Source organism: Zosterops lateralis (assembly GCF_965231275.1).
Source record: "Zosterops lateralis genome assembly, chromosome: 29".
Classification (NCBI taxonomy): Eukaryota; Metazoa; Chordata; class Aves; order Passeriformes; family Zosteropidae; genus Zosterops; species Zosterops lateralis.
In genome coordinates this window covers 4,107,415-4,128,301 of record NC_139789.1, presented here as the reverse complement: position 1 = coordinate 4,128,301, position 20,887 = coordinate 4,107,415, and the positions used below count along the sequence as shown (strand labels likewise).

Below are 20,887 nucleotides of genomic sequence, written 5' to 3'. Positions count from 1 at the left end.
TAACCCCCAAATAAAGCGGTGGTGGCATTGGGACCCCAAATGTAGTGGTGGTGGCATTGTGACACCAAAATACACCCCTGGTGGCCCTGGGACCACAGAATAAAATGTTGGTGGCCCTGTGACCCCAAATGTAGTGCTGGTGGCACTGGGACACCCGAAATAAAGTGCTGGTGGCACTGTGACCCCAAAATGTGTCCCTGGTGGCCCTGTGACCCCAAATAAATCTGTGGTGACACTGGGACACCAAAATAAAGTGTTGGTGACCCTGGGACTCCAAATGAACCCCTGGTGGTCCTGTGACCCCCAAAAACATGCTGGGAGCCCTGTGACACCCCAAAGAAAGCGTTGGTGGCCCCGGGACCCCAAATGTAGTGGTGGTGACCCCAAATGAACCTCTGGTGTCCCCGGTGACCCCAAAACAAAGTGTTGGTGGCCTTGGGACCCCAAATGAACCCCTGGTGACCCCAAATGAACCCCTGGTGTCCCTGTGACCCCAAATGAACCTCTGGTATCCCTGTGACCCCAAATGGACCCTTGGTGACCTCAAATGACCCCCCTGGTGACCCGAAATGAACCTCTGGCAGCCCCAGGACCCCAAATGAGCCCCCGGTGACCCCAAATGACCCCGCGGTGACCCCGAAATGAAGCAGCGGTGGCCGTGACCCCAATCCCGGCCTGGGGCCTCGGGAGCTGCCGGAATGCCGGGAATGCGCCGGGATTTCCGCCCGAAACTCCTCCTGGTGCATCCCAGAGCTGCTCCCAGCGCCCTTCCCTGTGCCCCCAGAGCCTCCCAGTGCCCCCCAGAGCCCCCCAGAGCCCCCCAGTGCCCCCCAGAGCCTCCCAGAGCCCCCCAGAGCCTCCCAGTGCCCCCCAGAGCCCCCCAGTGCCCCCCAGTTTCTTCCAAATCAGGGCAAATTTCCTGATATCAGGCTGGATTTGGGATTAAAAGGGGATGAGAGGGAATTTGGGGGCAGATTTGGGATTTAGACACAGGTTGGGGGCTCTTGGTTCATCCCAAAGCTCCTCCAGCCCTTCCCAGTGCCCCCAGTGCCTCCCAGTCCATCCCAGTCCCTCCCAGTGCCCCCGAATCAGAGAGAATTCCCGGATTTTGGGCTGGATTTGGGATTAAAAGGGGGTGAGGGGGAATTTGGGGGTTGTTTCGGGGTTTGGCTGTGGGTCGGGGATTCCTCGTTCATGCCAAAGCTCCTCCAGTTCTTCCCAGTCCCTTCCAGTCACTCCCAGTGCCCATTTCCGAGGGCCAATTCCCAGATTTCAGGGATGGATTTGGGGTTAAAAGGGGATGAGAGGGATTTTGGGAGCAGATTTGGGGTTTGGCTGTGGGTCTGGGGTTCCTGGTTCATCCCAAAGCTCCTCCGGCCCTTCCCAGTGCCCCCAGTCCCTCCCAGTGCCCCCAAATCAGAGCCAATTCCCGGATTTTGGGCTGGATTTGGGATTAAAAGGGGGTGAGGGGGAATTTGGGGGTGTCTTTGGGGTTTGGCTGTGGGTCGGGGATTCCTCGTTCATGCCAAAGCTCCTCCAGTTCTTCCCAGTCCCTCCCACTCCCTCCCAGTGCCCCTTCCCATGGGCAAATTCCCAGATTTTGAGGATGGATTTGGGACGAGAGGGAATTTTGGGACAAATTTGGGAGGGTTTGGGTTGTTTGGGGATTTGGCTGTGGGTAAGGATTTCCTCATCCATCCCAAATCTGCTCCGGCCCTTCCCAGTGCCCCCAGTGCCTCCAAATCAGAGCGAATTCCCAGATTTTGGTGATAGAATTGGGACAAGAGGGAATTTTGGGATGAATTTGGGAGATTTTGGGTTGTTTGGGGCTTGGCTGTGTGTCGGGGGTTCCTCATTTATCCCAAATCTGCTCCAGCCCCTCCCAGTGCCCCCAGTGCCCCCAGCTGGGGGAACTCCCAGGTTCCAGCCCCGGATTTGGGTCAAAAAAAAAGGGGGATTTGAGGCAGGAATAATTTGAGGTGGATTTGGGAGAATTCGGGACATTCCCAAACTTCCCTCACTTTGTCACCTCGGTGACCAAACCCAGGTCACGGTGATGTCCCCGAGGCCACCAACTCCTCCTTTCCCTTTTCCCATATTATTACTATTTTTATTTTAATTTTTATTTTTGTTTTTATTTTCCCTCCAGAATGACAGCAGCTCCTTTTCTCTTTTCTCACAACACTACTATTATTATTATTATTATTATTATTATTATTATTATTATTATTATTATTTTCCCTCCAGCACGACATCAACTCCTTTTCCTTTTTCCCCACATTTTTTTAATTATTATTTTTATTTTCCCTCTGGCATGACACCAACTCCTTTTCCCTTTTCCCATGTATTTATTATTCTAATTATTATTTTTCCCTCCAGCACAGCACCAACTCCTTTTCCCTTTTCCCATGTTTTTTTTCTTTTTATTTAATTTTTTATTTTACTTTTATTTTTTCCCCTCCAGCAGCCATAAATTCCTTTTCCCTTTTCCCTTTTCCTCTTTTCCCATATACTTTTTATTTTTCCCTCCAGCATGACGTCAACTCCTTCTCCCTTTTCCCACGTTTTAAAATTATTATTATTATTATTATTATTATTATTATTAATATTATTAATTTTCCCTCCAGCACGACACCAACTCCTTTTCCCTTTTCCCTCATTTATTTTATTTAATTTATTTATTTATTTTTCCCTCCAGCACAACATCAAGTCCTTCTCTCTTTTCCCTTTCCCCTTTTCCCTTTTCCTTTTCCTTTTTCCCTTTCCCCTTTTCCCTTTTCCTTTTCCTTTTTCCCTTTTCCCTTTTCCCTTTTCCCTTTTCCTTTTCTCTTTCCCTTTTCCCTTTTGCCTTTTTCCTTTTCTCTTTCCCTTTTCCCTTTTCCCTTTTCCTTTTCCTTTTTCCCTTTTCCCTTTTCCTTTTCCTTTTTCCCTTTTCCCTTTTCCCTTTTCCTTTTCTCTTTCCCTTTTCCCTTTTCCCTTTTCCTTTTCTCTTTCCCCTTTCCCCTTTTCCCTTTCCCTTTTCCCTTTTCCCCTTTCCCCTTTTTTTCCCTTTCCCTCTTTTTCCCCTTTCCTTTTTTTCCCTTTCCCTCTTTTTTTTCCACTTCCCCCTTTTTCCCTTTTTCCCTTACCCCTTTTTCCCCTTTCCCCTTTCCCTTTTCCCTTTTCCCCTTTCCCCTTTTTTCCCCTTTCCCTTTTCCCTTTCCCCTTTCCCCTTTTTTCCCCTTTTCCCTTTTCCCTTTCCCCTTTTCCCTTTTCCCTTTTCCCCTTCCCCTTTTTTCCCCTTTCCCCTTTTTTTCCCTTTCCCCTTTTTTCCCCTTTCCCTTTTCCCTTTCCCCTTTTTTTTTCCACTTCCCCCTTTTTTCCCCTTTTCCCTTTTCCCTTTTTTCCCTTTTCCCTTTCCCCTTTTCCTTTTTTTTTCCCTTTTATTTTCATTTTTCCCTCCAGCCTGACGTCACCCCCTCCTCCCTTTTCCCACATCTCTTTTTTTTTTATTTTCTCTCCAACACTTCCAATTTTTTCACTTGTTTTTCCCTCCCTCCTCTCCGCATTCCCCGAGCTCCATCCAATTTTAGCAACAACAAAAAAAAAACCCAAAAAAATCCCAAAAAAACTCGCGGCGGCCGCAGCCTCGGGCCGCGCTCCCGGGCCCTGAACCGGCTCCAGGAATCCTAAAAAAATAAAAAAAAAAAAACCCAAACACACACACGGGGAGGGAGAGAGGAGGGAAATCGCCGCCCTATAAAAACCCCGAGCGGTTCCAGCTGCGGGAACAGTCGGGTGAGGGTGAGCAGCGGCCATGGCACAGCTGGCACAGCTGGCACAGCTGGCACAGCTGGTGGTGGTGATGGCAGCGGCCAGGGCGGCGGGTAAAAGGGGATTTATTTGGGGGTTTTGGGGTCTGAGAGTTTGGATTTGGGGTTTTGGGGGTTTGGGGTTTTGGCATTGGTGGTTTTTAGGGTTGTGGTTTTGGGTTTTTTCGGGTTGAGTTTGGGGGTTTGGGGTTTGGAGTTTTGGGGATTTGGGGTTTTGAGGCTTGATGGTTTGGATTTGGGGGTTTGCGGTTTTGGGGGTTTGGGGGTTTGAGTGTTGGGATTTGGGGGAATTGGTGGTTTGGGGTTTTTGGGGTTGAGTTTGGGGGTTTGGGGTTTTAGAGGTTTGGGTTTTGGGGTTCCAGTTGTGGGCACATTCGGGGTGAGGGTGAGCAGCGGCCATGGCACAGCTGGCACAGCTGGCACAGCTGGCGATGGCGATGGTGATGGCAGCGGCCAGGGCGGCGGGTAAAAGTGGGTTTATTTGGGGTTTTTTGGGGTTTGGGGGTTTTGAGGTTGAGTTTTGGGGTTTTGGGGTTTTGGGGTTTTGAGGTTTTGGGGTTTTGGGGGTTTTGGGGTTTGAGTGTTGGGATTCGGAGGATTTGGGTTTTTGTGGTTTGGGGGAATTGGTGGTTTGAGGTTTTTGGGGTTTGCGGCTTTAGGGGCTTTGGGTTTAGATTTGGGGGTTTGGGGGATTTTGGAGTTTTGGGGGTTTTGGAGTTTTGGGAATTGGGAGTTTGGGATTGGTGGTTTTTGGGGTTGGGGCTTTTGGGGTTGAGTTTGGGGGTTTTGAGGTTTTGGGGTTTGGGGTTTTGGGGATTGGTGGTTTTTGGGGTTGAGTTTGGGGGTTTGGGGGTTTTGGGTTTTGGGGTTCCAGTTGTGGGCACATTCAGGGTGAGGGTGAGCAGCGGCCATGGCACAGCTGGCACAGCTGGCACAGCTGGCGATGGTGATGGCAGCGGCCAGGGCGGCGGGTAAAAGGGGGTTTATTTGGGGTTTTTGGATTTTTTGGGGGCTTTTGGGGATTTTGTCCCACTGGGATTGAATTTGGGCTTTAGGGTTTTTGGGGTTTGGGCCTTGGGGTTGTGGGGGTTTGGGGTTTTTTTCCCATCAGGATTTCGGGCTTTGGGATGGTGGCACTGGGTGGTGGCACGGGGTGGGCTGTGACCGCTGGCACCTGCCAAAGGGGACCTGTGGACGGGGATCAGGAAACTGCAAGGACAGGGATGGGACAGGGATGGGACAGAGATAGGGACAGGGACAGGGGACAGGGGACAGGGACAGGGATGGGGACAGGGACGGGGATGGGGACAGGGGACAGGGGACAGAGACCCCTTTGTCCACCCCTTTGGTCACCCCTTGGGTCACCCCTGGTTACCAGGACACCACGACCCACCCTTGGTGACACGTCCAGCCTGGCCTTGGGGACACAACCAATCCTGTCCCCCGGGACTGGGGGGCTCAGGGCATGGGGACAGGGCTGGGGAGGGACCCCGGGGGTGTGGCAGTGCCACCTCTGTGTCCCCCATGTGGCAGTGCCACCTCTATGTCCCCAGAGCCGCTGGAGAACGACTCGGAGCCGGGCAAGGCTGGGAAACCCTGGAAAGGCAACCTGGAGGAGCTGGACCTGGCCACGGCAGGTATGGCCGCCCTGATGTCCCCTCTGGTGTCCCCAAGGCAGTGTCACCTCCATGGGCCCTCGGTAGTGGCACTGTGACATTCCCATAAATCCAGGGACAATTCCCACCCTGTGTCACCTCCATGGTAACCACTGGCATTCCCACCCCGTGTCCCTCCCACTGCTCCACTGGCCATCCCCACCCCACGAGACCCTCAGTGGTGACCCTCCGTCCCCACACCCTCTTCCCTCAATGTCCCCAAGCTGTCCCCAAACCATCCCCAAACCATCCCTGAGCTGTCCCCAAACCAATCCTAAACTGGCCCCAAACCAACCCCAAACCATCCCTGAGCTGTCCCCAAACCAACCCCAAAATGACCCCAAAACATCCACGAACGAATCCCAAACTGTCTCCAAGCCATCCCCAACCCCAAACCAACCCCAAACTGTCCCCAAACCAACTCCCTGAGTTGTCCCCAACCCCAAACCATCATCAAACCATCCCCAAACCAACCCCAAACTGTCCCCAAACCAACTCCCTGAGTTGTCTCCAACCCCAAACCATCATCAAACCATCCCCAAACCCAAACTAACCCCAAATTGTCCCCAAACCAACCCCAAACCGTCCCCAAACCAATCCCGAGCTGTCCCCAACCCCAAACTGTCCCCAAACCGTCCCCAAACCGTCCCCAAACCATCCCCACCCCCCGTGTCACCCTCCCTCCCGGGTCCCCGCCAGGCAAAGGCGCGGCGTGGACGTCGTGGTTCAACATCGACCACCCTGGCGGTGACGGCGACCACGAGAGCCTGGCGGAGATCCGGCGGCGCTTCGGGGACCTGGTGTGCGCCCGGCCGCTGGCGCTGGAGGCGCGGAGCCCCGGGCAGGCACACCTGGGCCAGGTGGTGCACGCCAGCCCCGAGCGCGGCCTGCGCTGCCTGCACCGCGAGCAGCCGGCGGGGACGGCCTGTGCCAACTACCACGTGCGGTTCCTGTGTCCCCTGGGTGAGCCTCATGTACCTGTCATACCTGTATGTCACCTGTGTCACACCTGTGTCTCACCTGTGTCACCTGTCACACCTGTGTCTCACCTGTGTCACCTGTGTTCCACCTTTGTAACATCTCTGTCTCGCCTGTGTCACACCTGTATTCCACCTCTATCTCACCTCTGTAACACCTATGTTCCACCTCTATCTCACCTCTGTAACACCTGTATCCGCTGCCTGCACCGTGAGCAGCCGGCGGGCACAGCCTGCACCAACTACCACATGCATTTCCTGTGTCCTCTGGGTGAGACACCTGGGCCACCAGGGTTCCAGCTGGGCACCTCTATCTCACCTGTGTCTCACCTGTCACACCTGTATTCCACCTCTGAAATAGCTGGGGCACACCTGTATCTCCACTTAACCCCACCTGTGTCCCACCTGTGTCTTACCTGTATCACACCTGTACCCCACCCACACCCCACCTGTGTCTCACCCATATCCCACCTGTGCCCTACCTGTGCCCCACCTGTGTCATACCTGTGCCCCACCTGTGTTCCACCTGTGCCCTACCTGTGTCCCACCTGTGCTCCAGCTGTGTCACACCTGTGCCCCACCTGTGTCACACCTGTGTCTTACCAGTATCACACCTGTACCCCACACACACTCCACCTGTGTCTCACCCATATCCCGTGTCCCACCTGTGCCCCACCTGTGTTCCACCTGTGTCCCACCTGTGCCCCACCTGTGTCACACCTGTGCCCCACCTGTGCCCCACCTGTGTCACACCTGTGCCCTACCTGTGTCACACCTGTGTCCCACCTGTGCCCCACCTGTGTTCCACCTGTGCCCTACCTGTGCCCCACCTGTGCCCCACCTGTGCTCCAGCTGTGTCCCACCTGTGTCACACCTGTGCCCCACCTGTGCTCCAGCTGTGTCCCACCTGTGTCACACCTGTGTCCCACCTGTGTCCCACCTGTGCTGCCAGTGGTGTTGTTCCCCCTTTAACCCCTTGCCTGCCAGCTCCCTGCCCTGCTCCCAATGACTCCCAGTGACTCCCAGTGTCTCCCAGTGACCGCAGTGTCCCCGCAGAGCACGTGTACTGGTCCCACTGGTCGGCCTGGAGCCCCTGCTCACACCTGTGTCACACCTGTGTCACACCTGTGCTGTGGGGGGCGTTCTTCCTCCTTTAACCCCCTACCTGCCGGCCCTCCCAATGGCTCCCAGTGATTCCCAGTGACTCACAGTGTCTCCCAATGACTCCCAATGACGCCCTGCCCTGCTCCCAGTGACTCCCAGTTACTCCCAGTGACCCCCAGTGACTCCCAATGATTCCCAGTAACTCCCAGTGTCTCCCAGTGTCTCCCAATGACTCCCAGTGACTCCCAATGGCTCCCAGGGACCCCAAGTGACTCTCAGTGACCCCCAGTGTCTCCCAGTAACTCCCAGTAACTTCCGGTGATCCCCAGTGTCTCCCAATGACTCACAGTGACTCCTATTGATTCCCAATGACTCCCAGTGACCCCCAGTGACTCCCAGTGACCCCAGTGACCCCCAGTGACCCCAGTGTCCCCGCAGAGCACGTGTACTGGTCCCACTGCTCGGCCTGGAGCCCCTGCTCACACCTGTGCTCACACCTGTGTCACACCTGTGTCACACCTGTGCCCCACCCATATCCCACCTGTGCTGCGGGGGGTGTTATTCCCCCTTTAACCCTTTACCTTCCAGCCTTCCCAGTAGCTCCCAATGACTTCCAATGACTCCCAGTAACTCCCAGTGACCCCCAGTGACCCCAGTGACCCCGGTGTCCCCGCAGAGCACGTGTACTGGTCCCACTGCTCGGCCTGGAGCCCCTGCTCACACCTGTGTCACACCCACCAGCCCTCCCAGTGCCCCCAGTGCCCCCAGTGACCCCAGTGTCTCCCAGTGACTCCCAGTGTCTCCCAATGACTCCCAATGACTCCCAGTGACCCCCAGTGACCCCAGTGACCCCGGTGTCCCCGCAGAGCACGTGTACTGGTCTCACTGGTCGGCCTGGAGCCCGTGTTCCCGCAGCGCCTGCGGCACCCGCGGCTCCCAGAGCCGCTCCCGGCGCTGCCGCAGCGCCCGCGGGCCGCACAAGGGGCTGCGCTGCCGGGGCAAGGACACCGAGCGACGGCCCTGCAGCGCCGGGCCCTGCCCAGGTACGGACTGCACACCTGGGACATGGGGAGGGGACACGGGGAGGGGGTGGGACCCTGAACCTGCAGTGTCACCCACCTGGGCCCTGGGACCTGCCCAGGTACAGGCCGCACACCTGGGACATGGGGAGGGGGTGGCACCCTGTACCTGCAGTGTCACCCACCTGGGCCCTGGGACCTGCCCAGGTACAGGCCGCACACCTGGGACATGGGGAGGGGACATGGGGAAGGGGTGACACCCTGAACCTGCAGTGTCACCCACCTGGGCCCTGGTGGGGGGGACATGGGGAGGGGGTGACACCCTGAACCTGCAGTGTCACCCACCTGGGCCCTGCCAGGTACAGGCCGCGACACACCTGGGACATGGGGAGGGGACATGGGGAGGGGGGTGGCACCCTGAACCTGCAGTGTCACCCATTTGTGCCCTGGGGAGGTGACATGGGGAGGGGATGGCACCCTGAACCCGGGGTGTCACCCACCTGGGCCCTGGGAAGGGGACATGGGAAGGGGACACGGGGTGGCCACTGGAGGTGCCCATGGGGTGGCCCTGTGGTGGCACTGGGGTCACACTGGGGTCACACTGGGGTCACACTGGGGCCACTGGGGTCACACTGGGGTCACACACGGTGACAAGGACAGGGGTCTCTCCAGGGACCCTGAACCCTCATTTCAGTCCCTACATGAGGATGGGCAGAGCCACCTGGTGCCACCTGGTGCCAAGGGCAGGGACCTGAATCCCCATCTCAGTCCCTCCAGCAGGACCAGGTGGGAAAAGCCACCAGGTGCCACCCAGTGCCACCCACCTCTGGCTGCTCTGCCCGGAGGTGGCCACAGGGTGGTCAGGGGTGTCACCAGCAGGTGACAAAGACCACAGGGGTCTCTCCAGGGACCTGAATTCCCATCTCAGTCCCTCCAGCAAGAGGGAAAAGCCACCTGGTGCCACCTGGGGCCACCCACCCACTCCTCTGCTTGGGGGTGACCATGGGGTGGTCAGAGGTGGCACTGGGGTGTCACTGGGGTGTCACCAGCGGGTGACAAGGGCAGGGTCCTGAATCCTCATCTCAGTCCCTCCAGAAGAGGGAAAAGCCACCTGGTGCCACCTGGTGCCAAGGGCAGGGACCTGAATCCCCATCTCAGTCCCTCCAGCAAGAGGGGAAAGCCACCTGGTGCCACCTGGTGCCACTCAGTGCCACCCACCTCTGGCTGCTCTGCCCGGAGGTGGCCACAGGGTGGTCAGGGGTGTCACCAGCAGGTGACAAAGGCCACAGGGGTCTCTCCAGGTACCTGAATCCCCATCCCAGTCCCTCCAGAAGAGGGAAAAGCCACCTGGTGCCACCTGGGGCCACCTGATGCCACCCAGTGCCAAGGCTGTGACCTGGGGAGGGAGGTGACCTCACAGCGCCACCCCAATCTGAGGGTTCAGGGATGGGGGGACCCGATGATTCCCACCGGGAATGTCCCCTCAGAGCCCACCTGGACGGAATGGGGCGCTTGGGGTCCCTGTTCCCGCAGCTGCGGCGGCTCCGGGACCCGCGTCCGGCGGCGGAGCTGCCAACCCGCCCGGGGGAACCCGCCGTGCCCCGGCCGGGCCAGCGAGGGGCAGAGATGTCACCGCGCACCTTGTCCAGGTAAGGGACATCCCCACCCCTGGGTGTTCCCTGTGCGGTGTCACCCCTGAGCTGTGTCGCCTCCTGGGTGGGGTTATCCATTGCTGACCCAGAGATGGGTTAATTATCCATTTCTGACCCAGAGATGGGTTAAAAAATATCTAATCCTTTTCTGACCCAGAGATGGGGTAGTTGTCCCTTTTCTGACCCAGAGATGGGTTAAAAAATGTCTAATCCTTTTCTGACCCAGAGATGGGATAACTGTCCCTTTTCTGACCCAGAGATGGGGAAGCTCAGAGGTGTTTTAAAAGATTTTTATTCTGTTTTGGTCTGGTGTGAAGGGTGAGATGGTGCAGGTGTTACCCTGGGTGATGGGGTTGGCAGGTGTGGGATTATCCCCTTTTTCTGACCCAGAGATGGGTTAAATATCCCATTTCTTACCCAGACATGGGTTAAAGATTATTTAATCCTTTTCTGACCCAGAGATGGGGCTCCTGAGAGGTGTTTTTAAATAATTTTATTCAATTTTTAGTCTCATGTGAAGGGTCAGACAATACAGGTGTTACCCTGGGTGTTGGGGTTGTCACCTGTGGGATTGTTCCCTTTTTCTGACCCAGGGATGGGTTAAAGATTATCTAATCATTTTCTGAGCCAGAGATGGGGCAATTCAGAAGGGTTTTAAAAGAATTTTATTCCATTTTTAGTCTTGTGTCAAGGGTGAGATGGTGCAGGTGTTACTCTGGGTGATGGGGTTGTCACCTGTGGGATTATTCTCTTTTTCTGAGCCAGAGATGGGTTAATTATCCCATTTCTGACCCAGAGATGGGGCAACTCAGGGGTGTTTATAAAGAATTTTATTCCATTTTTGATCTGGTGTGAAAGGTCAGACAATACAGGTGTTACCCTGGGTGATGGGGTTGTCACCTGTGGGATTGTCCCTTTTCTGACCCAGAGATGGGGCAACTCAGAGGGGTTTTAAAAGAATTTTATTCCATTTTTGGTCTTGTGTGAAAGGTGAGATGGTGCCTGGGTGATGGGGTTGTCACCTGTGGGATTATTCTCTTTTTCTGACCCAGAGATGGGTTAAATATCCTTTTCTGAGCCAGAGATGGATTAATTATCCCTTTTCTGACCCAGAGATGGGGAAACTCAGAGGTTTTTTAAAGAATTTTATTCCATTTTCACTCTCATGTGAAGGGTGAGACAATCCAGGTGTTATAATTCTCACCATCACAACCAGAAACCAAATTATTTCTTAATTACAATCCATTATAAGTGATTTTTGGCCCGTCAGTTTTTGCCACACAATCCTGTCGATGCCTTAAAGCCAATCATCTAAAATTATAATAAAATAAAATTAATATAAATTAATATTCCATACATTCACCTTTCACAGCTCTGTTTTCATATTTGTATTTTCCATATATTCACCTTTCATAGTTCTATTTTCATATTTATATATTTATATATTTATACACGTATATATTTATATATTTATATATTTGTATATAAATATATTTTTATATTTTGGGGGATTTTTGGGATCCATTTGATGTGAGTTTTCTGTCAGGATTTTTTGGGAATTTTTGGGATCCATTTGACGTGAGTTTTCCGTCAGGATTTTTGGGGAATTTTTGGGATCCATTTGATGCGGGTTTTCTCTCAGGTTTTTTGGGGGAATTTTTGGGTTTGATTTGATGTATTTTGTCAGGATTTTGGAACTTTTGGGATCCATTTGATGTGACTTTTCTGTCAGGACTTTGGGATTTTTTTGGATCCATTTGATGTGAGTTTTCTGTCAGGTTTTTTGGGGAATTTCTGCGTTCTATTTGACATATTTTGTCAGGATTTGGGAATTTTTGAGATCCATTTGACTTGAGTTTTTTGTCATTTTTGGGGGGAATTGTTGGGATCCATTTGATGCAACTTTTCTATCAGGATTTTGGGAATTTTTGGGATCCATTTGATGTGAGTTTCCTGCCAGGTTTTGGGATCCATTTGATGTCAGTTTTCTGTCAGGTTTTTTGGGAATTTTTGGGATCCATTTGATGTGAGTTTTCTGTCAGGTTTGGCAACTTTTCGGATCCATTTGACATGACTTTTCTGCCAGAATTTTGGGGAATTTTGGGATCCATTTGACGTGACTTTTCTACCAGAATTGTGGGTAATCTTTGGGATCCATTCGACGCGACTTTTCTGCCCAACTTTAGAAATCCCCCCACAAACCCCATTTCCTTTTCCCCCCAGCCTGTCCCACCCACACCCTGCAGGGCACCGTGGTGACAACCAGCGGGGTGGCCCTGCCAGGTGCCCGGGTCTACCTGGAGGGTCACCTTGGGCGTGTCCTGGTGGCCCAAAGTGACGCCCAGGGACGATTCACGGCCTTGGGGTTGTGTCCTGACCCCGCCACCAACGTCAGCGCCCACCGCGACGGCTTCGCCACGGAGATGTCACCAATTGTCACCAACGGCTCAGGGGTGGCCCTGGCGCACCTGAGGCTGAGGAGGCTCGGTGAGGATGAAGGATGCTCGGGGCGGGGTGGAGGGAGGAGGGAAAAAGGGAGAGTTTAGTGTGGTTTGGGGGTTAAATTGGGTTTGGGGGTTAAATTGGGTTTGGGGGGTGAGAGGAATGTCCGTCTGATCCCGGTGGTGAAACCAGCCAAGTCCGTCATAGAGAGAAATGAAAACAATCTACTTTTGTTTGTGTTATAATGGGTGAGAAACGCCAGTAGACAATATATAAATGATAATCAGAACACTGAAAATCAGAGTGACATCTCACCCTTTTTAAAAGAAAAATGAAAAAAGAAAAATGAAAAATGAAAAAAAAAAAGAAAAAAAAAAAAAAGAAAAAAGGAAAAAGAAAAAAAAAAAAAAAGAAAAAAGAAATAAAAGAAGAAAAAAAAAAGAGATAAAAGAAAGAAAAAAGAAGGGGATGAGGGGAATGTCCGTCTGATCCCGGTGGTGAAACCAGCCAAGTCTGTCATAGAGAAAAATCAAAACAATCTACTTTTGTTTGTGTGATAATGGGTGAGAAACTCCAGTAGGAAATATGTGAACAGTGATCAGAAGGCTGAAAATCAGAGTGACATCTCATCCTTTTTAAAAGAAAAAGGAAAAATGAAAAAAGAATAAAAAAAAGAAAAAAGAAAAAAAAAAAAAAGAAAGAAAAGAAAAAAAGGAAAAAGAAAAAAAAAAGAAAAATGAAAAAAGAAAAAAAGGGAAAAGGAAAAAGAAGAAAAAAGAAAAAAAATGAAAAAAGAAAAAAAAAAAAAAGATAAAAGAAAGAAAAAAGAAGGGGATGAGAGGAATGTCCATCTGATCCTGGTGGTGAAACCAGCCAAGTCTGTCATAGAGAGGGATGAAAACAACAACTTTTAAAAATCTACTTTTGTTTATGTTAAATGGGTGAGAAACTCCAGTAGGAAATATGTGAATGATCATCAGAAGGCTCAAAGTCAGGGTGACGTCTCACCCGTTTTGCATTGGAGACAAAAGAAAAAAAGGAAAAAGGAAAAAGAGAAAAGAAAAAAAAAAAAAAGAGGAAAAAGAAAAGAAAAAAAAAAAGAGAAAAGAAAAAAGAAAAAAGAAAAAAAGAAAAAAGAAAAAAAGAAAAAAGAAAAAAAAGAAAAAAAAAAAAAGAAAAAAAGAAAAAATAAAAAAGAAAAGAAAAAAGAAGTGGACGAGGGGAACACCCCTCTGACCCCACGGTCAAACCAGCCAAGTCTGTCAGAGAAGGATGAAAAAACAATCTACTTTTGTTTGTGTTAAATGGGTGAGAAACTCCAGTAGAAAATATGTAAACAATGATCAGAAGGCTGAAAAATCAGGGTTTGCTGCCCCATTTTGTGTTTTTTTCTCCCTCTCTTGGCAGAGAAGCCCTACATGGTGCTGCACCCCGTGGCCAAGGTGAGGGATAAATTCTAAAAATACATTTTTTTTCATGAAGATGAGTGAGAACCTTGATATGAAGACTCAAAGACTCAAAAGCAAAATAAATTCAGGGGGACAGACTTTGATTGGGAGGGATGAGGTTGACACCTCCCAGACCCCACTGGTCAAACCCAACATCAATTTGTCCATCGCCTTTGGAATGGAATCTATTCACAAATTATCACTCTTTATCTTACAATCCATGAGAAATTGGACAAATTTCTCTTTGATAGAAATGTAAAAATAAAACATCAGAAGGCTGAAAAATTGTGGGTTTTTTTTCTCCCTCTCTTGGCAGAGAAGCCCTACATGGTTCTGCACCCCACGGCCAAGGTGAGGGATAAATTCTAAAAATACATTTTTTTTCATGAAGATGAGTGAGAACCTTGATATGAAGACTCAAAGACTCAAAAGCAAAATAAATTCAGAGTGACAGACTTTGATTGGGAGGGATGAGGTTGACACCTCTCAGACCCCACTGGTCAAACCCAACATCAATTTGTCCATCCCCCCTGGAATGGAATCTCTTCACAAATCATCACTCTATCTTACAATCTGTGAGAAATTGGACAAATTTCTCTTTGGTAGAAATGTGAAAAAAAAAAAAAAAAAAAAAAAAACAAAAAAAAAAACAACAACATCAGAAGGCTGAAAATTTGTGGGTTTTTTTTCTCCCTCTCTTGGCAGAGAAGCCCTACATGGTGCTGCACCCCGTGGCCAAGGTGAGGGAGGCTGGACAGGACGTCACCTTCTGCTGCCGAGCCTCGGGCGTGCCCGAGCCCCGAAATTATTCCTGGTGAGGTGGCACTGCTGGGCAGGGTGGTGGTGGTGGTGATGTCCCGTTCCTGTGTGCATTTTTTGAGTTTTCTAAAGTTCTGTATGATTTTTTTAAAGTTTCTCTAATGGTTCATTGTTGGGAAAAGATGGGACAGGAAGGATTTATGGATGTGATTGTATGGTAAGAAATACTGGAGGTGTAAAAGCTGTGAGTGAAATAGAAATGAAAGCTGAGCTTTGAGATGTGATCATGGGAGGCAGGAAAATGGTGATGAGCTGGAGATGGGTTGAAGGACAGGAAAACAAAAGGAGTCAGGAATGTCGCCTTTCCACCCTGCCAAAGGCATCAGGGAGAAAACAGATAAGAAAAGCAGTCTTTAGAGTTTAGAATATAAAATGACATGGTGATATAGCAGTTCTCATAGGCTGCAGGCAAAGTTTGTAGGTTTTGTATCTTGCAGGGGTTGGTCACTGTAAATTAGAATATTCAACACAAAAAGAGATTTAATGGATTGGAACAAGGTGATGGCTCTCTTGCTTCTCCTCTGTCTCTTGCCCTCTTTTCCCTTCTGCCCTCGCTTGCTCTCTCTTGCTCCTGCTTTTCCCCCTGTGCTTTTTCCACCCTCTTTTCCCTGACTCTCTTGCTTGCTCTCTTCCCCCTGCTCTTACCCCGTTTCTACCCCTTAGTTCTCTTCTACTCTCTCTCCCCTTTCTCTCTTTTTTAGGGCTTCCCTCCAGCCCAGGCTGGTGGCTGAAGGCAAAGCCCTCTTTACCCACAACCCTTGTAACAAAGCCATGTTTTTCTAGAATATCTCAGCTCTGCAGAGCTCCCTGTCCCTGCTGTGTTTTTCTAGAACATCTCAGCTCTGCAGAGTTCCTTGTCTCTGCCATGTTTCTAGAATATCTCAGCTCTGCAAAGATCCTTGTCCCAGCTGTCCATGGATGTTACTACAGTTCATTCCTATCCCCCACCCCGATTTCCTTAATCACTGTCACTAACTCATATAATCGGCCTGGCTCTCTCCTTTTTATTTCTTTAATAGCCCTGTCCCAGTCTGTTGTATCTTATCATAGACATTCCCTGGTGCTTGATGGCTCTGGTTGAGCCAGGTGGTTCAGCCAAGGTTTCAGGTATCTCCACACCCCTTTTGCCCCAAAATGACCATGTCAAACCCCCCTCTACCTTTGTCACTCCCTCTCATTTCTATCAATTCATAAGAGCTCAGCCAAGGCTTCAGGTATCTCCACACCTTTTTTGTCAATGCCCCCTCTACCTTTGTCACTCCCCCTCATTTCCATCAGTTCATAAGAGCAGGGGAGACCCAAAATACTCACTCACACTCTCACTCTTCGACCACCTGGGCTTTGCCCTGAATAAACACCTTCCTAAGTAACACCAGGTGTGAATCTGCTCCTTGTTCCAAGCAAAGTCACTTCTCTGTCTGAAATCTGGACCCAAAGGAAAAACTTTATGTGGTATCTGAAAAGCAGAGCTGGGCAGGAAAACAAGCTCGGAAGGAGTGTCCTCACTGAGCTGATCACCTGTCACCTGTCCCTGCAGGTACCACAACGGGACACTGCTGGAGGGGACAGCCCAGAGTCACCTGGAGCTGAGGGGGGTGGCACAGGAGCAGGCTGGCACCTACCACTGCAAAGCCACCTCTGAGGCCGGGGCCATCCTCTCGGAGCCCGCGGAGCTCACCGTGCTGGGTGAGAGGAAATGGGGGATGCAAAGGGGGGAAATGGGAATAATTGGATTGGTGTGGCTCCAGCAGAAGGTGTTTGTTGGTTATGTTATGTGGGAGATGGAGATTTTAGGTTTGCTGTCCTTGTAGGGGTCTTGGGTTGGCTGAGCTGCTTCTTCATGGGGGGAAATGGGAATAACTGAACCGATGGGATTATGTTATACAGACACATTATGTGTTTATGTTATTCAGACACATTATGTGTTTATTTTATACAGACACGTTATATATATAATATATATTATAATTATAATTATGTATAATATATTATTATATATTATATATAATAATAATATTATCATCATTATTATATATCCTATATTATATATAGAATATATAAATATATATAATATTATATGTTATATTATATTATATTATATTTAATATCTATTATATGTAATAGATAAAATACATAAAATACATAAAATACATAAAATACTTATATTATATTATATTATATTATATTATATTATATTATATTATATCATATTATATCATATTATATTATATTATGTTATACAGAAACATTGCATATATTATGTTATACACATACATTGCTACAACTGGGGACTCATCCAGGTTGACCAGACCCCCACTGACCCTTCTAATGCCACCCCCTCTAATGTCATTCCCTTTAATGCCACCCCTTCTAATGCCACCTTGTCTAATGTAACCCCTCTCTAATGTCACTCCCTCTAATGTCACCCCCTTTTAATGCCGCCCTTTTTAATGCCACCCCCTTTAATGTCACCCCCTCTAATGCCATCCCCTCTAATGCCATCCCCTTTAATGCCATCCCCTTTAATGCCACTCCCCTTTAATGCCACCCCCTCTAATGTCACTCCCTTTAATGCCAACCACTCTAATGTCACCCCCTCTAACGCCATCCCCTTTTAATGCCACCCTTCTAATGCCACCCCCTCTAATGTCACCCCTCTAATGTCACCCCTCTAATGCCACCCCCTCCAATGCAACGCTCTCCAATGCCCCCCCTTTTAATGCCACCCCCTCTAATGCCACCCCCTTTTAATATCGCCCTCTTTTAATGTCACCCCCTCTAATGTCACCCCCTCTAATGCCACCCCCTTTTAATGTCAACCCCGCTAATGCTGCCCCCTTTTAATGCCACCCCCTCTAACGTCAACCCGTTGAATGCCACCCCATCTAATGCCACTCCTCTAATGCCATCCCGTCTAATGTCACCCCCTCTAACGCCACCCCCTCTAATGCCACCCCCTCTAATGCCCCCCACTCTGTCCCCCCAGCCCGGGGCCAGCCCAGCTGCCGGGCCCAGCCCGAGCCCAGCCTGGTGGAGCTGCCCAGCGATTGCCCCCCGGACTCCTCCGGCTCCCGTTACTACGACGTGGGTCGCTGCCCGGCCTCGCCGTGCCCGGGGGGCTCCCCACAACCCTCGGGCTGCGGGGAAGAATCGGGGACCTGCTGCGGGGTGAAGAGGATGGAGCTGCGCCAGGTGCCGTGCGCCGACTCCACGCTGCCCGTCATGGTGGTGGCCGAGTGCGGCTGCGGGCCCTGCGCCCGGCCCCGGGTGTTGGTGCAGGGCAGGGTGACGGCTGCGGACACGGGGGAGCCGCTGCGCTTCGGCCTCATCTTCCTCGGGGGTAAGAAGGTGGGTTTTACCAGCTACCAGGGCTCCTTCACCATCGAGGTGCCGCCGGACACGCGGCGCTTGGTCGCTCGATTCGTGGACGGCCAGCGGCGCTTGGTGGACGCCGTCAAGGTGCTGCCCTTTGACCGGCGAGGTGGGGCCGTGTACCAGGAGGTGAAGATGATGAGGAAGAAGGAGCCCGTGGAGCTGGATGGTGGTCGGAACAACTCCATCCTTCTGGGAGAATCTGATGGCAGGGAACCCGTCGGCGAGTTGGTGTTGCCGGCTGGAGTTTTCCTGCGCCCATCCGGGGAGGTTTTTAACGGCACCGTCAAGGCCAGCGTCACCTTCGTGGACCCCAGGGATGTGGGCACGGCCAGCGCCGCCTCCAGCGACCTGAGCTTCGCCGACACCCGCGGGGAGATCGTGCCCCTGCGCACCTACGGGATGTTCGCTGTGGATTTCCGCGAGGGCGACAGCGGCCGCGAGCTGCAGGCCGGGCCCCTGCAGGTGAGGATGGACGCCGGGCAGGTGTGGATGCCCGAGCACCTGAGCAAGATGAAGTTGTGGTCCTTGAACCCCGAGAGCGGCCTGTGGGAGGAGGAAGGAGTGCTGAGGCCGGCCGGGAGGAAGAGGAAGAGGAGGGAGGAGAGGACCTTCCTGGTGGGCAACCTGGAGATCCGCGAGCGCCGCCTCTTCAACCTGGACGTGCCCGAGGATCGCCGCTGCTTCGTCAAGGTCAGGGCCTACAGCAACGAGAAGTTCAACCCTTACGAGCAGCTGGAAGGGGTGGTCATCAACCTCATCAACCTGGAGCCTCAGCCCGGCTTCCCCAGCAACCCCCGGGCTTGGGGCCGCTTCGACAGCGTGGTCACCGGCCCCAACGGCGCCTGCCTGCCCGCCTTCTGCGACGCGCGGCGCCCCGACGCCTACACGGCGCTGGTGACGGCCACGCTGGGCGGGGAGGAGCTGGAAGCCGTGGCCTCCAGCCCCAAGCTGAACCCCAACGCCGTCGGGGTGTCCCAGCCTTACCTGGGCAAGCTGGGCTACCGGCGCTCGGACCACGAGGACGCGGCGCTGAAGAAGACGGCGTTCCAGATCAACGTGGCCAAACCCGACCCCAACAACGTGGATGAGAACAACGGGCCCGTCTACTCCTACAGGAGCTTGAGGGAGTGTGAGGAGGCGCCCGTCAGCGCCAACCACCTGCGTTTTTACCGAGTGGAGGTGGACAGGTACGAGTACAACGTGGTGCCCTTCAAGGAGAGCGACGTCACCACCTGGACCGGCGACTACCTGTCGTGGTGGCCCAACCCGCAGGAGTTCCGGGCGTGTTTCATCAAGGTGCAGCTGGAAGGGCCTCAGGAGTACATGGTGAGGTCGAGGAACGTGGGAGGGACTCACCCCAGGACTCGGGGGCAGCTCTACGGGCTGCGGGACAGCCGGAGCGTGCGGGACCCTCAGCTGGGCGACACCTCGGGGGCCTGCGTGGAGTTCAAATGTGGTGGGATGCTCTTCGACCAGAGCCTGGCGGACAGAACTCTGGTCACCATCATCCCCCAGGGCAGCTGCCGCCGCACGGCCATCAACACCCTGCTCAGGGATTACCTGAGCCGACACCCTCCCCTGGCCGACAACAACCACACCGGGGCTTTCTCCATGCTGGCCCCGCTCGACCCTCTGGGCCACAATTACGGCATTTACACCGTCACCGACCAGAACCCGCGGTTGGCCAAGGAAATCGCCATCGGCCGCTGCTTCGCCGGCACCTCGGATGGTTTCTCCAGGGAGATGAGGGCAGGGGAAGGCACCGCCGTCACCTTCAGCTGCCAGGAGAGGCCACCGGGCAGGGAGAGTTTCTTCCAGCGTTTGCTCAACGCTCCGGCCGAGGCGTTGGATGAGATCCGAAGGGAGATGGGGAGATCCGAGCTACGCCGAGCTCCTCCCGAAGTGATGGATTTCGCCTCCGGAGCTCCTGGTCCGACCCGCCGGAGCCCCAGCAGACAGCGGGGACAACAACCCTGAGTCCCCTCTGTGTCCCCTCCTGCTTTGTCACCCTTCTCCCTTTTTATTTTATTTTAATATTTTTTGCTTTTTTTTTTGGCCGCGCTCATTTATAACGCCCAAAGAATTTGGGGGGACGAGGCGGAGCGGGGGACGGTGGGGAAAAGTGGGGAGGGGGTCCCGCTATTCCCCCCTTGGGTGCTGCCGCTGCCTCCTCTTGGTGCTCAGGCCCCGCGGAGGGGATGGAAAATAATAATAATAATAATAATAAAAAGGAATAAAAGAGGCGGCGGGAGCAAAGCAGGGAAGGAGCGGGGGGCGTTCCTTTCATCCCACCAAAAAAACCGGATTTTTTGGGGTTAAAACTCCCTCCCTGCCATGCCACCCCCAACTTGGGGGTTGGTGTCACCGCCTGCGTCACCTCGGGGTGCTAAATCCACATTTGGGGCGGATTTGTACATTATTTATTACAAAAATATACAGTTCTTATACACCTTCCTGCCTGCTGGGCTTATCGGGGACTTGGGGGGAGCCATCCCTGGGTGTCCCCTGGGGAGGAAACATCCCTGGGTGTCCCCTGGGTGTCCTCTGGGTGTCCCCTGGGTGTCCCCTTGGGGGGGATCCATCC

The 20,887-nt window shown here is 52.3% G+C and overlaps 1 protein-coding gene across 1 annotated transcript; it reads left to right on the top strand.

Moving 5' to 3' along the window:
• Positions 1–4,210: 4,210 nt before the first annotated feature.
• CILP2 (cartilage intermediate layer protein 2) lies at positions 4,211–20,474 on the top strand (the record flags this gene model as incomplete). The annotated part of the gene is made up of 9 exons (XM_083880195.1): positions 4,211–4,283; positions 5,366–5,449; positions 6,167–6,430; positions 8,415–8,591; positions 10,055–10,216; positions 12,443–12,706; positions 14,815–14,923; positions 16,466–16,614; positions 17,915–20,474. 9 exons carry the CDS (start codon positions 4,211–4,213, stop codon positions 20,278–20,280), a joined length of 3,648 nt encoding a protein of 1,215 aa, XP_083736321.1. The 3' UTR covers positions 20,281–20,474.
• Positions 20,475–20,887: the final 413 nt, after the last annotated feature.